Below are 20,275 nucleotides of genomic sequence, written 5' to 3' on the forward strand. Positions count from 1 at the left end.
CCCCCCCCCATGGGAGCACTGCTACGAGCGGAACCACGTGACGAGCAAGAGGAGCTCCCCCCCCCCACGTGACCGACCGGCAAAGAAACATGGCGGTGTTGGTGTCGACGCTGCTGGTGGTGCTGCTCGCGGGCGGCGCCGCCTCCGCCTCCTCCTCCTCCTCCGTCTCTTCTTCGTCCTTCTCTTACCTCGAGGCGGAGGACGCCAACGGGGAGCGATTCAAGATCGAGGGCCGCGTCTCCGTGCCCGGGTTCAAGATGCAGGAGTGGATCTCGGGCGCCCGGGTGCTTGTGGAGGGCGGGGAGTACGTGGGGCTGCTCAGGTGAGACGCAGGCCTCGGCGCGTCCATCCGCGGTCACTCCACTGCTCGATGAAGCCTCCCAGAGCCGTGGCGACAGTAGAGATACACACCTGATGCGTTTAATATGCTCGTCCGTACTACGGCAGTACACGTATACACTCGACTATAACACTACAGCAGTATTAACTACACGCACACTACATGGGCAAAGATCCCTCGCCTGTCAGCGAGCACCTATGAAGGCCGGCACGGCACACGAGGCGGTGGGTGGCCAGCAACACGCCCAGCCGCCTTTGTCTCCCCAGTAGCAATGTTTATACATCGCACTAGGTGCTGTACTTACTTGAGGCTGAGTCGACCTAGGGGAGGTCAAGGGCCGTGAGCGGGAATCGAACTTGTGTTTGCCGGGTTCGTCGCGCAGTGCGCAAACCACTGCACCACCACTCCTCCCTACCGAAGTACAAGTATACACTCAACCACAACACTACAACAATATAACCACACGTGCACTACTGGTACCTATGTAAATTCATTACGCACTACGACAGTATAACCAAACACATTAACGTCACTACCCCAACCGCATAAGTACACAACTGATTGTACACAATAAGTGCAGTGTAACAGAACTATGTACACCATTACTATGTACACCCTGCAGCAGTACGTCCACCCACAGCCGGTATCGTCTTGTCGGTTGCTGGATGAGGGCCTAACGAGTCTTGGGAGTTGTTTGACCATACTTCACCCACGCTGCTCGGGGCTGGTTCGTGAAGGCGGCGGGGGTATAAACAATGGGGCAGAGCAGAAGACGGTTAACAACGATGCTTTTTATTCGCACCGCCCTCTGCTGTCAAGGTAGCCAACACAATCGTCTGCAGCAGGAGGGGTGGGCGTTTGGTTCAGAGATTACAGCCCTGAACTGGCTGTCACCACAAAGATTCGGGGTTCAAAGCCGTCTGAGATAAAGCCTGGTTCTGAAGTACAGTGTAAGGTTTTTATGACTTCGACACGGTCAACAATGACTGCGCAACAACAAACAACAATAACAAAAACCGCAACATTCGGTTCGTCAATTTTTTGGGCTAAATTCGAATGACTGTCACGTTGACGACATGGCGTGAACGTGCTGCCTTCTGTTGTGTCGACCAGGCGAGTAGGGACCTCTGATACCCGCCTCCTGGGGACATTCGCTCACATTGCTCTCAAGAGAGATCCGAATGGATGCTTGCTCTCGTGACACAGCTCTGGGTAACACAATCGGGTTAAAATTGGGAGAGAGAGAGAAAATCTACAATATTACAATAATGTATCTCTTTAAACATAACTTCTGTACTCTCACTGTACACCCTACATCAGTATAGCTATGCAATTATAATTCCTGTATATGCTCCTTTAGGCGAAACGAGTGATGTTTGTGTGTGTTTGCATGGATGTGTGTGTGTCCTTCATTTTACTTCAACCGCGAGCAGACTGAATGTTTGATGAGAAAATCCTACTGTGGAACAATACTAGTAAATGTAATGTTTAACCTTTTTCCAGCGCAGACATCCAGACTATAAAGGCTTTAGATAAAAAAAAACAATTGTTACACTACATTGGCCGAGGTGAATAAGCACATATCACAAAAACTCAACACATTTGTCAATAACACTGGCCTAAAAGAGGGGAAGTATAAGTGAAGTTTGGCGCAATAAGCCTTCCTCATAGCAGGAATATTTCTGCTTTTGTTAATCATCTTAAAACACTGCAGCATAATAGGGGATGACGTTTGATCGTGTGTGATACATTTCCTGTGTTTGCCTGGTAATGTGTCATGCGACAAGTCCATGAGACGGTTTGCATGCATCAAAGATGCTCAAATGACGTTTGTCATGAGATGGAGAATACGTCCATAACTCTTGTAGAGCATTGTAACCCGTTGCAGTGGAGTGGCCCACGGAAGTACACATCACAGAGCTACCTCTGAGATCGGTTCAAGTGACCCCTGTTCTACACAGTAATGGGCAGGACTTTCTCACCCACTGTATACAAAAATTGTTGGTTGCATTATAGTCAAATCATTAGTTTTATTCTTAGACCTGTAGATTTGCCAAGTTAAATGAAGAACCACATTTAACGTTTTTTTGTGCACGTTTGCTTTTCGCTTGGTCTCCAAGCTACCACTGTGTCCTCTTCCAAGCTCCATTTCGTCTCCCTTGCCCTATTTTGCCATACAATTATTGATGGCAGGATTGAGGCCATTGATGTACACTTGAGAATCCAGTTTAACCACAGCTGGCAGGGATGGATTAAAACCCAGAAACTCCACGGTGCCAGCTCAATGCTCTGACCTCTGAGCCACATGGCCACCTCCGCTCAAATGACGCGGTGTTCACTGGTTTTGCAGAACGGATGGAAGCTTCACCGTGCATAACGTCCCCTCTGGCTCCTATGTTGTGGAGGTGGCATCCCCCTCTTTCAAGTTTGATCCTGTTCGAGTTGACATCACCACGAAGGGGAAAATAAGGTAACTACATCAAGAGTTGTTGCAAATCAACGTGCTGTACATTTGTTGCATTCTATTTTTTGTAGCCACACATGTAACTTTTAGTTGTATGGATTTGGAGGGGCATAATAACGATGCCCCACAACAATGTCTCAGATACCACCAATAGTCTTTTAAAATCGCAAACCTTCAACAATGAGTAGAAAGCATAGTGCAGGTGACAGTGCAGGTGGTGAGCAAAAGAAAAACCGCTGTATTACGCTCAATGTTCAAATGGAAGTGATAAAGCGTCGTAGGAAAGGTGAACGTGTGGTTGATATCGGGTGCCATTTGAATCTTTCTACAACGAGTGCACGTACGGTAGAAGAAGAATGCTGATTAAGTAGAAAGTAAAGCTAATCATCCTTTAAAGCATTCGGAGATTAAAATTACACGGCAAAGAAGTGTTAAAATTATATCTGCCCACAACTTGTCCACTCCTCAAGGTAACATCAGAAAAAATTATAGGTTAAGCTAAATTATTTAGAAAATGCTGCTTAAGATTGTATTTGATAAGTATAATTGCTGTTATCAGTATAACTATTGCTGTTTAAAGGTTCTTGAACTCACAATTGGTTATAAATGTGTACATTGTGTTTTACAATATAGTACAGGTACTGTACATGTACAGTACATGCTTTTCTGTACATGTAAAATACGTATATTTTGGTTGTTAGGTATGAAACACCACAATTCCATAAGTTACGGTCACTATCAGTACCTTATTCCATTGTTTCTTATAGGAGAAATTGCCCCGCTTTCCATCGCATAGGCAATGTTTACGCGTTTACGAGCCAACCCCCTCCCCCCCCGCCTCATTAACATGAAGGATTCCTGTGGGAGAAATGTCCCCGTAATATGAACCTTATCGCGGGACACTGAGGTCCCATAAGCCCCCAGCGCTCGCATAGACATATTGCAATGTCAACAAAAACTTAGCTCTTTTTCGCCAATGGATTTGAAGGATGGTGGCAAGTGTTGCCTTGTTAAACTATGCCTTTAAAACTGAAAACTACTTAACTGCAGTACCTCTATTTAAATACACTATCGAAAAAATAATTTACACCCCTCTGTCAATCATCGTGTTTCTCAGTGTGAATTTGTGAACACACTTTGTAAACGCTACATAAAATGGTATGTGTTTTCAATGTGCTGTTCATATTGCAACAAACGTTTATACTGGTAGGAACAAAGTTGTAAATTGAGTGTACCAGCCTGCAATAGATTAATGTGTCCGTCCGTCCCCTTTCAATACTTTAACGAAGTGAAATCTCGTGCTGTTGGGGTGTAAAAATAAAATTGCGCAAAATTCCAATGTTCCTACCAGCCCACCCTGCAGGGACCTGTTTCCAATGTTACTCTACAGAGTAGTGGGTCGCCGCTCTTATCCGCTTTGATACGAGCGGTATGTGGGGACTATGGCTTAATCGCAAAAAAAATCTGCACAGATGCATACGTACATGAGAAGTATTATCAAACAGGAGGAATTAACGGTGCAACGCATCTCATCTGTTAAATATCTGCAGGTAATTGGATTGTCATCGATTGATCCTGGCTACAGACATTGGTAGGTCACAAATAATAATTAAGATAAGAGAGCAGTTTCACTGTATTATGCATACCGTTATGACAAATAAAGGACTTAAGTCGTGTAGGCAGTTTGAGTAGCTTTGGATAAGACTTATGATCCTGCCCATACCCGTGCATGGAGTGCATTCGCTTGTTCAGCTCTTCTGCACATTCGTCCTCGCTGCTGCGCTTGGACGATATGACAACAGAATGATCCGCGCCAGGTGCATCGCGGCGTTTATGTGCACGGTGGGACGGAGTCGCCAAAAATTGATTAATTAAGATTTTGACTTCCGTTTATTCTGTACCCCGGGGTCCCGCCATAAGGTTCATATGTTGTTATAAGTCGCAACGTTCCAGTCCCTAACTATAGCGGGGACCCCCTGTAAACATACCGAGTTGGAGTTTAGGTACAGCGTAACAAGTTAGGCATTCGACAGATATGCAGCAGGAGAGAGATCACACCCACCTGATATACAACACCTATAACAGATTAACATCTTAAAATGTTAGAGGGAGAAAGACCACCAGGCTCTGGCATAATGATATACAGTACATATTGCTTCGCGTTAAGGCCTGATGGCATACAACAGATCTATATGTGTGAGGCATAAATAATTAGAACATTGATCATGCATTTAGATTTCATGTGCGGTCAGTGCACAAAGCACTTCTACCCTTTACATAGTCATTCCATTGCATTATATTTAGAGGATAAAGCTGAAGAATCAAGACAGTACATATATTGTTAACTGTGTAGCAATTACTACAATATAAATGAATGCTCGTTAAATTGTATCTTGCCACCTATGCTCAGTCAAGTAAATTCTTACAATCTGAAATTTAATTCGTGGCTATTTTGCACGACCGTAAAAAACGTATTTTTATCAAATTATGAAGGCTATTGCCATGTTTATGTAAGGATATGACATCCTATCTCCCAACTGTAATAAACACATACATAGCTGCACATGCACACAAGTGTACACGTACAGAGACAGAAACGCACACACACACACACCGAGTTCCTGCTTCTTACCTGTACAGCAAGCCGCCACTATGGTTGTACGCCTGTCCCTTCCTCTATGCTGCCGTACTCTCTTCCAAGTACAGCTGCATTTGGAAATTTTTATTCGGCCACATATTAGAAATGTCGGAAGATGCGGTGCACCCCTAATTATGTCACCATACTTTGTGTTTTAGTTTTGTGTATTAAAATTTGTATGTATATGTTTACATTTAGTTCCTCTAAAAGGGAGGTAACTTATGTATTGCTTATGTAATATCCATACTCAAATAATAGCTTTTAACCTATACACAAACCTCAAATATCAAAAAGCTAAATTTGATAGTTGACATGCCAGGACCCAAACACACAGGCCAGCTTTTTTAACAGCCAACACGATGTCTCTGATGTATGTTTGTTCTCAGATCCATTTGTTTTTCTCACTTATTTTTTTTATGATCAGTGTCCGATGTTTCTGATCCATGTAATAGCAGGTAGTATAAGTATCCAAATCCTTACACCGAAATAATATCTCCTTGTTTAACTCCTATTGTTATGTGTATAGTCATCCAAGCTCTCAAACCCATGTCTTAATTAACACATATTACCTAAATCATTTACAAGTAAGGAATCACAATTGATTTTACCTTTGAGCACAGTTGGCCAAATACGGTTCTAAAGACATTCAACATACATATTGACATTGCATGAACAGTGGTAAATACTGTTTTGTATTATAAATATAAAAATAAGAGATGCACATTGCACCTTTGCAGGGCCCGTAAACTGAACTACATCAAGAGCTCCGAGGTGGTGCCAATGCCTTACCCGCTGCGGATGCGAGCCTTCGGAACGCCCAACTACTTCATGAAACGCGAGACGTGGAAATGGACCGACTTCCTCTTCAACCCCATGGTTCGATTCCCCTACAGATGTCTGAGCGTGCACGTGTTCATTTTTAGTTTACTTGGGACAAAATCACATACATGCTCGTCACACAAGCAGCTTCCAATCTCTACAGATATACTCGTTAAGAAGAATGCAGGGACGATACTGATGGAGATAAGTGCAGTTGCATACTTTTGCTGGGCTGTAAATTCAAGAGTTATTTGTAACGTTTATAGCAATAACCAATACAGTTGCAGTGACTATACAATCACTGTGGAACAATATTTATACAAGAGGATTGGCACCACTTGTTATGAAAGCTACGTTTGAACTGACTTGCTCTTTTGTGTTTTCACAGGTGCTCATGATGGCCCTGCCCTTGCTCATTGTCTTCCTCTTGCCCAAAGTAATGAACACCAATGACCCAGAAATGCGAAAGGTAAGCATAGTTTAATGTATATTCTTGGTTCTTTTGGTAAAGTCACGTAGATAGAAAACAAAAATCTAAATTAAAAGCAAAAAAATCCACGACGTTTCGATCGCAACACAAGCGGTCTTCATCAGGTGGAGAGAAAGGAGGGGGCAAGCCTCCAAATGTAGCTGCTTTAAGGGCTCCAGAGTGAGTGGATGGGGGAAAGGGCTACGCAAGAGACAGGGGGAGAGAGAGGGGTGGGGCAGAGATAGGGGGGAGGAGAGAGGGGTAGAGATGGGAGGAGGGAGGAATTGCACCTTGGTACACCGATCAGACAATGGGGGGGGAAGGAATGGGGCAGAGATAGGGGGAGAGAGAGGGGTGGGGCAGAGATGGCGGGGGGTGGGTAGAGATAGGAGGGCGGGGAATTGACGGGGAGAGAGAGAGGGGTGGGGCAGAGATGGGGGGTGGGGGTAGAGATGGGAGGAGGAGGGAATTGTACCTCGGTCCATCCTTCAGACAATGGGGGGGGGAGGGAAGGAATGGGGTTGCACAAATTCAAGTGCTTCAGAGTGAGTGGGTTGGGGAAAGAGCCGCGCGAGAGACAGGGGGAGAGAGAGGGGGTGGGGCAGAGATAGGGGGGAGGGGTAGAGATGTGAGGTGAGGGGGGAATTGCACCTCGCTACACCCATCCACACTGCTGACGGTAGAGGTTGACAAGGAAACACAAATTCCACGTCATGACCCTAAGTGGTTGATGACATCTTTCCAATGATTGCCGTGTTTGAAACCGTCGTCTCGGTTGAAATTGTGTTTGCCCCAATTCCTCCCCCCCCCCCATTGTCTTCATGCAATATTGAAAATAATGTAATGTATTATCCATAATGCTCTACAACTGAGATAAGTGAGGTTTTATACAGTTTCACATGCAAAATGTATTTGTTAAATTGACGGTAACATATATATTTTTCAATCTGCAAATATCTTACTAATATGTAATTAACTTTTTAATAAAATGGTTACGTATAACAACATTAACTTTTTTTACATTATTTTATGAACGACCGAATTCAATTAACAAAACGACATGTCTCTGACCAAATTCGCGAGCACAAATCAGATTTGAAACACGGCAGAACGAATTCTTCTGCCGTAGCTGATCACTGTTACAACACTGTGGGTGATCACAATATAATTTTCTCCGATACCAAGGTTCTTTGCAAACCCACGGGTTTTTATCAGAGATTTGTTCACGAGGCAATTCAGATTTACAAACACGGACACAATTTCAACCGAGAGGATGGTTTCAAATTAAGCAACCATTGGAAAGATGTTCTGAATCAAACTAATTTTCAATGGTACAGTATATTTTTTCAAGTAGTGGTATCCCAAACTTTCGCAGCTGCTGAAATTCCCTTTTCACACCATCAATATGTAAACTCCCCCTCCCCCCCTCGCCAACCTGCACATGTTCACCCCCTCTACACTGTTCATCATGCTAAGTCCGCCAATTAAATGCTAATTTTTATGCTAATTCCTTTGTCAAGGCGCTCTGTTTCCTCTCACACAGCTTAAAGGTCGCGGTCTGAGCTTGGCTGTGTTCACTCCAGCGCTGTCCTCTAGACAGTCTGGTCCCTTCACCTGATGAAGGCCACTTGTGTTGTGGCCGAAACGTCGTGATTTTTGTTGTTTTATTTTTTACCTACGTGACTTTACCGAATAGAACCAAAGAGTATACCATTCTCATCGTTGTAACTTTTTTTTCTACTTTACAGGAAATGGAGCAATCTATGAACATGCTGACACCAAACAAAGATCTTCCCGACGTGTCCGAACTCATGACGCGCATCTTCACTACGAAGAAGGCCGTTAAGAGCAGCGGCAGTACGAAAGTCAGCAAGCCAGGGCCGGTTAAGAGGAGATAGATGGCGACAACTGTCACCTGCACCCTCTGCTCCCTTCCCTCTCTTCCACACAACCACAGCATTGTTTTTTTTTGTTACACTCTGCCCCATTGCCCAAAACGAGACATCACTATTTAGTAACATTGTTTTGTATTTTAAAAAAAAGCTCGATTTTATTGATCCAATTTATAACTTTGAATCCCTTGTCAGAAATTGGAATAAAGTCTGAAGCTGAAAATGTTGGTGAATTTATAGCGTGAGGAAAAACATCGCATCAAGACACGTTTCTCACGATATCGTGTTGCTGCGTGTTTTTATGCTACAACTGCCCATAGAACAGGTTATCTCATAATACAAATTACATTTTCCAAACACACGTCCAAATTTAATAGTAATTTGTTCATATTATGTTTGTAGTCATTAGACATTTCCTCGTGAGGCTGTCATCAGATAACCATTAGTATATGTGTATATACATAACAGATTAAATAGAAATAACAACAGGTTATTTTTATTTGAACTGTTATTTTATTTATATGTACATATTACGCCAGTAGTTTTTTCTAAGCTCGCAAATTATTTTCTGGCCTGCACCACAGTGCGATGTGCTTTAATGGTAAAACACTGAAGGAAAGTGCAAATCTAACCCTTTTAAAACGACCTAACGTTTTGCAGGTAAACTTGCAAAATTACTCATCCGTGGTCACTCTTTGGTGAAACACTTGATTATTATTATTATTTGAGTACAAATGCAGATTTAGCCAAGACATTGTTTCAATAAAATGCGAGAGCCAGTTTGTTTAAATGAATGTCATCAATGATTTGAATTCATACAAAAATCTGCAAATAAATCCTGCACGACTAAAACCAATGGAAAAAAATAAGCAGGGAATGCTTTCCAAACGTAAACTTAGACGCACAACGATACTCAAGATTTAAATTTTGTGGTACATAAGAAATCTGTGACTGCAATTTGAAAATAAATCCCTTTTCTTCAATCATATCATTTCCGTTAGTCCTTGTGTTACTTTCATACCAAGTACTGAGCAGAGTAAATAATCGTTAAGTGCAGTTACAAGATCTCAATTTATATCATTACCTCTGCTTGGGGACGGGGGGGGGGGGGAATGTGGATATTTGTAAATTTTCGCATCCAGAATACATGAGCCCCATAAATGAAAACTCTTGTGTAATGTTGGTTGGCGATGTCTCTTGCAGATGAGTAAACAGACCACGCACAGCCAGCCCATATACAGGTGTCCCTCCTTATGTGCGGATTCAGTCTGTGCAATTTCGTGCTGTATATGCGGCGATAACATTTCTACCCAAAATTTGCAATATGCGGTTTGAATTCACTCCTTTGCGGTCGGACGTGGGCCCACATTGTGTAGTGTGTACTGTATTGGAACGGCGTCCGCCGCATGGAGCGAAGGAAACCTGTACTTCCCATGCATAGGGCACTTCAGTTGCTGGTTCAATGCAATCGACCGTTTCCCTAAACAATTCTAAGCTGGTAAGAGACATTTGCAACGTGTATTGGCATGTTGTCCTTGAAAATAAACTGTTTAGCCCCATTGGGCCTTAAAACATGTTGCATTGAAAACATGATACAATTAAAACATCAAAAGAGCTTACTGACATTCCACAACTGTTTATTATTGATTCGTTGTGCTTTCAAATAACTTGGCACACAGTTTTGGCATACACAGTTCTTAATCAGGTGGGAGTGGCAGCAGCAAGACAGTATGAATATGGGTTTGAGTTGGTGACTTGCAAAATAATAAAAACTTTGTGTTTGTAAAGGCAATGCACTTTTTGTACCTGTATTCACATTTAAGGGTGATGTAAAACAATGTTCATTATGCACTATCATGATGGATTATAAGGAATAATATAATATACATTGGTCTGTTTTACCCTGTAAATAAATAACATTTAGGTCCATCAGCCTATCAGCTTGTGGACCACTGATTTCAAGCATTTGTTTAATGGGGCAAACTGGACAGGTTTTGGCTTGATCCGCGTTTTAATCGAGTTTGCTGTGAGCTGTGGCACTGGGTTGCCTTGATAATCTGATAGGGAGGAAGTCTCCACAAAACCCATGCGGCTCAACAGCGCAGTACAGCAGCATTGTACAACGTGTGTCATGGATTGTCGTAGATTCGTTCGCAGCAACTTTGTGCTATTAAATATTAATTGATATGCATTTCGGCTGATGAACCATGCTGTCATGGCGAAAACAAATCCCTATCTTTCATATTCCATTGCTCACAATTCAACATGACGGCACGTACACTGTTGTGCATTTTTGCTGTGCTAACGCTTTAGTCTCTTTCCCATTCAGGGAAGGCAACAGAACTTGTTTTAAAAAAAGGACTCGCTCAGCTTATTAGACAAAATCAAGACCAGTCCATGGTTTGCTGCTTAAAACAAATGCTGCGGAAAAACATTGGGCCAGAAAGCTCATAAGTTAATGCACTAAAATGGAATTATATTTTTATGGAAACAGATCCTTGTCTGTTTATAACTTTATTCGCTTGAAAATATAACCAATATTCACTATAATACAGTTAAATTATTGTACAGCTTGTGTTCTTGGTGTAAATTGGTAGTGGGGTGCTGTGATTACGCAATGGTGAGTGAGCGTCTTGATTATAAATGCATGATGAGGAATGAAGTGCCTGCCTTGCCTGTGGCTGTGATCCATGGAAACGCAGAGAAAATTTAGACGTTTTGATGACCGCACAGCAGGTGTGGCAGTAATGGCTACTGAACATTGGGGCCCGAAGACCGTAAAGGAAGTGTGATTGTGCAATGACTTATCACAATTAAGAGATAACAGAAATAACTCGACAATTGATTAAACATTGTTTTTTTTTCCCTTTCTGTTGAGTAACTTAACGGAATTGTTTCTCCTTGACAAGCCACTTCCTTGCTGTATAGCGACTTGCACGTTTTTGTTTTTGACGGTAGAATCCTGAGCAGCAGAATGCTCTGGCGAGTGGATGGAATGCGTCACGTATAGTTAGTCTCATTTTTCATTTATTGCATTTTCATTCGCTGTGTTTCTTTGAAAATAAAATGACATAGAAGGCCGTTTACATGTGTATCATTGTCATCAATAGAAAGTGTATTATGACGGGGACTAATAACCCAAAAACCTTTATTATGAATAATATTGGTCGCGAAAGCCTACGTGTTGAACTAGTATCAAACAAATTGTTACATATATCCATGTGACCGGTTTGACAAAATAAGTTACGCGATTTTAAAAAACGTGTATCATAGTGTCTTAACAGAAAAGTTACATGGAAACAAGTATGTTCAACTCATATCGCTGATGTGTGTTCCGTGGGAACACCTAAACATTACACGAGTGTGCATCTATATTAATATTGTTTATGATCCATATTTGTTTTTCGGCTAGGCCACGTAGTATAGTTTTATGGCAAACTAAAATCACGACATTGCCTTGCCAAAAAAATAACATGATGAGAGTATCGACAAGGAAACCACGTTTTTATCAGTGGCGGCTCGTGACATTTCCATTCGGTGGGGCTGTTGTGAGTGACCTCTGAATGTTCTAATTAAGAAAAACCTCGTCATGTTATTGGCCTTCTCGTGAAAGTGCTAAAACTGTCTTGTCTTTACCAACAACGGTGAGGCATTTATAAACAATGCAAAACAACAAACTCGTACTGTCCCCATGACCCTCAAGTCCACACTAGGCTTTTGACATTGACAAGAGCGTGTCGACCGTGACCTGCTATATTTACACATGCAACCTAGCGTTGTGACATAGTAATTACAGCCATGGGCGCCTTTTCCAGCGCCCTGAATGGGTATCAAACGGCGTGGCTACAATGCGAAGATAATCGTAATTCATGAAGGGATATCTCTCACTCGGACGCCTTCACAGCTGCCCTGAGACCTCCCCAAGGCACAAATCAGACTTGCAGCGGTTTCTACATATGAACTTAACATTTAATCTTCATTAGGCAATTTCACGTTGAAATGATCATATTTAAACACAACAAAACAATTTATAAAAAAATATTTTTTAAAAAAATAATTGTCACCTCCAGCTGCTTGGTAGCACGACGCCCCTAGTGGACGAACCTCGCCTGCGTTTTATGTTGACATCAATATGCAAGATGCCACTTTAAAAACATGAATTCAAGACAGCGGTATTCCTGTCGGAGAACACACAAATATCCTATTCCATTCACGCCAATACCACAACATGCGCGCAAAATTGAACGTTTATGGTCATTTTTAAATATTTGCACACCAAAGCCATGGCTTGTTGATGAGACTTGTTCTCCCATCCATGTATTGGGTTGTGGGGGGGGGGTCCTGCACAAACGTAACGTGTTCTAAAAAAAAAAGATACAAATAATGTTTCCTGAAACAGAAAAAAACACATGCCTGTGCCCTTCCTTGATAATTATCCTCAGAATCCTTAAGACCACAGCCCAGCTCCGTGCAGGTTGTGCGCAGCTTTGATCTTGATTACCTCTTGTGAGGATGTCTCGATATCCCACGTGGCTCCACTCGGCCCTCCTTGTCCCCACGCACGTGGCCTCGTGCACATGGAGAGGGCTTCTGCGCTTACGGACACGCGAGGGAGCTGTTGCTGCGCGAACAGCACAGGACCTGGTAACAATATGCATGCGTGTTCCCGCACTTCAGCATTGTTAAAGTTTTATTGTTTTATATTTTTATTATTTTATTGTTTCCCTTCTACGCGATTTTACCGAAAGAACCAAGAATATGAATCCCTGCAGTCACGAAAGCTTTCAATCAAAAATTGTTAAAGTAATTTACTTTTATAAGAGTAATGTTGCGATTTAACATCCATGAGGCTCACGGAGACTTCAGTTCCGTGTTATCGTCGTACAACCAAGGGAAAGGCCAGCGGGATTGAGAATCTGCATGATTCCTTTTGGATTTTTTTTCAATAAAGGAACAATCAGCCGATGGATAACGGGGGGTCAATCCGAGGTCGCGGATAATAATAATAATATGGTTGTGGATAAAAGGAGGTTCGCTCTCGTTGCACGATATCGAGCATTCGGGACACGGCTAGGGAAGCAATTTAGTTGGGAGGGCGGGGTGAGTTACAATAAAAACAACTTTCAACAAACATTAAATCAGTGGGCTTGGCGCATCAAGCGTTTGTGAGGTTTGCCAGGTCTCCTCGACAACAGCGCCTCCTGCCTGGGGCGAGCAGAGTCGCTTCGACTTCCTCCCCCTGCGTGGAGTGGGCAGACCCCGCCCGCGTCTGAGATGGTGGCCCTGGGATTGAAAAACAAAATACGAAACAACCCCACTGCAGCTCTGCACTGAATGTGGGGATCTTGGGCGGTGTTCTGCGTTGCGCCGTGACCATGCATGGAGCGCACGGGCAGTTCGGGGTGCTTTTTTAACACGGAGGCTTACTAGTTAGGGATGACTGTTGGCTACCGATGAGCGGTGTGAGCTCCAGCTTCCACTGAGATGCCATCGTGCCGGGATCATGAATCCCGAGTCAATTCGTCTTGTCCCGTTCCACTATCTGCGTTGTGTTACGCCTCAGTGTTGTTGCCATTAGTGGAGTACATGCAGCGTCAGCGTACCGTTTGCATGAACAGGAGAACAAAATGCGATTGTCGTGGCGTGATATTTGGTGCAACATATCCAATGCCGCAGATTCTCTCACGCAAGAGCAGCTTTACCCGTGTATCGCGAGCGTGAGAATGTGTTCAGGGCGATTGGTGCATCATCGACGGTGACCGTTCCGTGCCTCGTGTTTGGTGGCACCGCAGCGCCTGCCGTGCGATGACCATTGAGCACCACACGTGGTGGTGGTGGAGGAGAGCGGTTCGCGGGGGTCGGGTGATGTCTAGGGGGGGTTGGGGGACAAGGCAGAAGTGGTGGGGTTGTTCACGACAGACAACACACGGAGACAGACGCAGAGGCGAATCAGGTGACAGGGAGAGCTCGAGACGAGATACAGCGGGACACAGGAAGACGTTTATACGGAGAGAGATACCGTGCGGAGAGTTGTCGAAATGCACAGGAACACTGGCGAGAGAGGCAAACGGGGAGACGGACTCAACAGACACGGGGCGAGGCACTCGGACGTAGAGACAAGACGACAACAAGAGAACAGAGACGGAGAGATGGAGACAGTCGCAAGCAGAGACAGTAACACGGAGACCAACAAACACCTAAACACACAGAGACACGGAGACCAACAAACACGCGGCCATACGGAGAGTCGGGACGCTCGCCTGTTCGTCTCTCACTGCACCCTACGCTGATGTTCGTCTGTCTTAGGGGTAAGGGATAATCATTAAAACATAAACTGGAATAGGAGGAGGGGGGGGCACATTCCCGATTCCCGTGGTTCAGTATAGGCCCTATAATCATGATGGCACTGCTAGCCATGGTAACACTACACGTTGCATCCTCCTATAATATGAAACACGATGACCCATTTATTTGGGGACTCGTGTGTACAATGTGCGGACCGCGTGGCTCCTGCGTCCAGCAGTGGATAGAGCGTGGCAGTAAGGCACGACCACTCCTACCTGCCCACGGCACCACGCCACCTCTCAAGGAGTTTTCCGTGACTGTCGTTCCGTGCGCCTCGCTCAGATGTCGACCTCGTCCCTGTACGCGCCCGCTTCCTTTGCATCCGCTGCTCGTTAATCCGTCGGTACACAGCAGAGACGGAGAACAGATGGTGAGCGAGACTGAGAACGAGAGATAGGTTGTGTTCCCATGACCAAACACATCTGGGCAATGTTAGTGCTGGTCTATTATTAGCACATGGTGCGCGTGCGACCTCTTTCTGTACCGTGTTTGTATGTTGGGGACTGCCCGTTGACAAACATTTACTAAACCAATGATTTGCATTCTAAACCTATGGTTGTGTTCACGCGCATTTCCCGCAAGATTGGCTGTTCGCGCCTTATTCAGAAGTCGCGGCTCTGCCTCTGCAACAAATCTCATTCATATCCAGTTGTCCGCTCATAACCCAGCAGCAGCAGCAATTCTACAACCCGCCATGATCAACACCAGCAGCGCCAAAGACAAAGACCCCCCGTGGAGGCTCAACAGACATTTGGGGCAAGTGCTGTGAGCGAGCTCCCACCCGAGGGGTTGGGTGGCCACAACCACGCCCGGCCGCTTTTATCTCCAAAGTGTCGATATTTACACACCGCACCGGGTACTCATTTGAGGCTGCGTCGACCAAGGGTTGACCCACTGAGATGCACCCTCACTGCGCCAACTCGCTGCGTGTCTTTTTGTATCCGCCCGCCAGGAGCTCTGTCCGCCCTCGTTGTTGTGAGCAGTCGCTCCTCCGCCCTCCCTTGTTGCAACACCACCCCACTATACACCACTCCATCCCACACCACATCACTCCACTCCACTCCACCCCCACTCCACCCCACACCACTCCACCCCACACCACTCCATCCCACTCCATCCCACTCCACTCCATCCCACACCACTCCATCCCACTCCATCCCACTCCACCCCACATCACTCCATCCCACTCCATTCCACACCACCCCACTCCATCCCACACCACCCCACTCCATCCCACACCACCCCACTCCATCCCACACCACCCCACTCCATTCCACTCCACCCCACTCCACCCCACTCCATTCCACACCACCCCACTCCACACCATCCCACTCCACCCCACACCACCCCACTCCACCCTACTCCATTCCACACCACCCCACTCCACCCCACTCCATCCCACACCGCCCCACTCCATTACACACCACCCCACTCCATTCCACTCCACCCCACTCCACCCCACTCCATCCCACACCACCCCACTCCACCCCACTCCATTCCACACCACCCCACTCCACTCCACGCGCACGCGCGCACGCACGGGCGCGAGGGCGAGGGCGCACCCGGTCGGAAATGCCAGAGATCTCAACCCGGCGCAGTCGCGGTCACACTGCACGCCCCTCCCGCAGCCCCGACTACCACCACCACCACCACCACCGCCGCCGCTGCTGCTGCTTACTGCGTACACAGCTCGGTGCACGCAGTTGGCGTAACATCGAGACTAAGGCTCAGCCCCCGCAATTGCTCGCGCGCCACTTGCTGGCGGATAGTGACGGACTGGGGCTTAACAAAAAAAAAATAATAATCGGCCCAGGCATTTGGTGTGAACGCACCGCGGCCCAACATTGGCGCGCGGTCATCCCACCGAGGGCGTCAATAATAGGCATTGAAGCGTGCACGTTGGAGGTGGTAAAATATTTAATAAAATGTGATCACATTTGGCAATTTCCCCACACTGCCCGGTCCCACCGGCCCCCGGAATGGACCGGCCCCATCGAGTATTTGCCCTACGGGCTGGTGCCCCGGGCTGAGGCCAGTCCATGCCTGCTGGCGGATTCACTTTAATACTCAAACTCTTTGGTTCTATTGGGTAAAGTCACGTAGGTGAAAATAAAATAACAAAAAATCACGACGTTTCGGCCACAACACAAGCGGCCTTCATCAGGCGAAGGGACGAGACTGTCTGGAGGACAGCGCTGGAGTGAGGATTCACTTTGAGCCAGCGTTAACTTGTGTCGAAGACGGGAAACTCGCTCCGAGCCTCGTGTTGTGTGTCAGAGGCTCCAACTTGTGATCTGCCCCGCAGAGCTTAATGATGTCTCAAAGATCCTCCAGCAGATAAAGTATTAAAGCTTTCGTGACTGCATAAAATTACTCATTGTTTTTTTCGGTAAAGTCACGAATGTAGAAATACAATAAAATTATATTAAAACAAAAAACAATCACGACGTTTCGATCACAACGCAAGCGATCTTCATCAGGTGTCAAGAACAAATCACGGAGGTAAATACAACAAAAAGATGAGAGACGGGAATTCAACAAACCTGAAAAAACATTATGTGAAGCACATCCAGTTAGGCCAACAACACAGACACTTCCTGGCGGACCACGAATTTCAGAAGAGTGTTAAATTTCGTGTTCAACCTTTGGATTGCACATACCAGCATAGATAGAATGAAAAATACGAGGTACACGGTCAGTAGAAATACATATACAAGTATATACAAGTACTTTATTATCACACTTCTACGGGGAAGTTACCGTTGTAATTATGTGTAAGATGTGCCCTTTTTTGAGCTGCCGTTTTGTATTTACAAGAGGTGGTAATTTTTTGAGCTTCAGTTTTGTATTTACAAGAGGTGGTCCTTTTTTGAGCCGCCCCCTCTCTCTCTCTCTCTGCCTCCCTGTCCGTCTTTCCTCCCTCCTTACCTCTTGGTGGACTTGTATATGTATTTCTACTGACCGTGTACCTCGTATTTTTTATTCTATCTATGCTGGTATGTGCAATCCAAAGGTTGAACACGAAATTTAACACTCTTCTGAAATTCGTGGTCCGCCAGGAAGTGTCTGTGTTGTTGGCCTGACTGGATGTGCTTCACATAATGTTTTTTCAGGTTTGTTGAATTCTCGTCTCTCATCTTTTTGTTCTATTTACCTCCGTGATTTGTTCTTGACACCTGATGAAGATCGCTTGTGTTGTGATTGAAACGTCGTGAATGTTTTTTGTTTTAATATAATTTTATTGTATTTCTACACACGTGACTTTACCGAAAAAACCAATGAGTAATCCTCCAGCAGAGTCAACGGACAGAGGAGCAGCCCTGCGATCGCTGGTGCACGCGACTGCTAGCGGGAAGGACCGAGAGCAAAGGAAGTTCTCGAGACTCCCCTCTAGTGTAGGGTATTTGGCCTCCTCTTCCACGCGGAACAGAACGTCTTGGAAGAGCTATGGGAGTACGCACACTTCCCACCCCCAGTGGCTTCACTCGGGTTGGTGTCACCCAGTGTGGTAACTCGTGGTGTCACCCCCCCCACCCACCCATGGACCTCCTCCCGTACCAGACCATACAGAATCCTTAGTCATGTTTTTGTACTAATGTTACCCGTAAATGGTCATTCCCGTTTATCATTGAATGTAATGGCAATAGTAGTGACATAAACAACTAGCAAAAATAAAATTACACCTTTAAATTACAATATCATACGCACAGCCTAAATGTATTTACATAGTTTCATATGGTTAAAGTGAAAATTCGATAAGAAAACAATATAATTCGAAGTAAAAACGTTTAAGAACTACATCAAAATCACGTTCATTTTAACATTAAACTTAACCGTTACACGAGACACATTAATGGATTAGGTTTGCATAATCAATAACGGCCCAAATAATGTAGAAATTGTAGACAAATGCATTTGAAAATATACTCATAAATAATACCAAAAAAATAAACAGGAACAAATACACAAGCATTTCAACACTTCGTGAACATCTCGACTAAATCAGAACTTTCTTTTGCTGGCCTTCAAAGTTGCGAACTTGTGACTCACTTAATCGAAATCAATGCCTTTCGCCAACTCACTTTCAATTCATAATATCGCAAGATCAGAAGGCCTTGACTGTCCCATGGTAGATCGCAAATAGTTCTTTATAAGTTCAGCTTTTGATAAGCTCCTCTCACATGAAGCCACTGCCACACAGATCGTCAGAAAGAATTTTTAGGGTTGGGAGAGATTCTATAAAGTCCCATTCAGCTATGAATTTTAAAACGTTTAATGTTGCCCAATCTTTGGCTTCTTCCAAATCAATCTCTGCTTGCTCTCAGGTGCCTTCTCAGCCTTAGTATTTCTATTAAAAGCTCACTCTCGGATACCTCATCGTAGAAAGTGATCAATTTTGGAATGGACACCTTTAACTCTTCTTCGGTGGCAGATATGAGACTCTTCGCTTGAACAGCCTCAAACATGGCCGCTGCTTCCTTGATGGCTCTTGATCTGATCTGGAGTTCAGAATGAAAGCGATCAATGCACTCAAGCATCGCCCTCTTATTTTCTTCCTGCAGAGTGAGTCCAGCATCGCTTGCCTGCTCCCCTGCCATCTTCTCCTTGAACCTGGCTCTTCTCTCTACTGCAATTCCACATTCGTCTGATTTTAAAAGCGCCTGCTCAACTGCATGCTCCACTAGGTGACTGCGCTCTTCGTGCAGTTCAGTTTCCAGTTTATTTATTTTGGTATAGCCCTGTTAGCCATTCGGCTCCTGAATCGGGTGCAACCGCAACAAACAAAAAAAACGAAAACACGAACAAGAAAAAACATCTTAAAGTGACTATGTGACTGTGCAATCAGAAAATCCATGGAAAAAAAACACAGCAAAAATATTCCTGAAAAAAGCACCGTACACCAACGCTGTGTGCAAAAAATCCCAGTGGGATGCAAGTCAAACAACAACAACAACAACCACAAGAAAACTTAGATTAACGCCATCAGTCTAACTCCGTACTACAACAAAACAAACATGTCCAAACCAAAAAACGTTTTCGAAATCACCAAAAAATAAAGCCATAATTGCGACGTAACAGTGGTCACAGGGACTGTGACCGAATTTTTACAATAAACTACATAAATAACATGCAACACCAAAAATCCTAGAGCCATAGCTGGCTGCATGAGTTACTCCACAACAACAGAAAAAAGTCTCAGCGCCTAGAGCTTTGTCACCACCTTGTCGAGAGTTAACCCCTGAGTCTGCAGGCACTGCTGTGTAAGATCAACTTCCTCAAGTGCATCACACAAGAAGTACAGGTAGCA

General features: G+C 44.7%; 1 protein-coding gene and 1 long non-coding RNA gene across 2 annotated transcripts; one reads left to right on the plus strand and one right to left on the minus strand.

Annotated features, from left to right (window-relative positions):
* The first annotated feature begins 34 nt into the window (after positions 1-34).
* Positions 35-11,706, plus strand: EMC7 (ER membrane protein complex subunit 7). The gene is made up of 5 exons (XM_032947601.2): positions 35-322; positions 2,691-2,810; positions 6,180-6,318; positions 6,650-6,730; positions 8,479-11,706. The coding sequence occupies exons 1-5, from the start codon at positions 90-92 to the stop codon at positions 8,626-8,628; spliced, it is 723 nt and encodes a 240-aa protein (XP_032803492.2). The 5' UTR covers positions 35-89; the 3' UTR covers positions 8,629-11,706.
* On the minus strand, positions 10,243-15,982 carry LOC142923994 (uncharacterized). Its single transcript, XR_012941117.1, has 2 exons — positions 15,183-15,982; positions 10,243-14,491 (listed from the first exon to the last, which is right to left on the minus strand). It is a non-coding gene; the product is annotated as an uncharacterized LOC142923994 (long non-coding RNA).
* Positions 15,983-20,275: the final 4,293 nt, after the last annotated feature.

The sequence above is a fragment of the Petromyzon marinus genome, chromosome 6 (genome assembly GCF_048934315.1).
Source record: "Petromyzon marinus isolate PM22_M1 ecotype Great Lakes invasive population chromosome 6, UKy_Petmar_22M1.pri1.0, whole genome shotgun sequence".
NCBI lineage: Eukaryota > Metazoa > Chordata > Hyperoartia > Petromyzontiformes > Petromyzontidae > Petromyzon > Petromyzon marinus.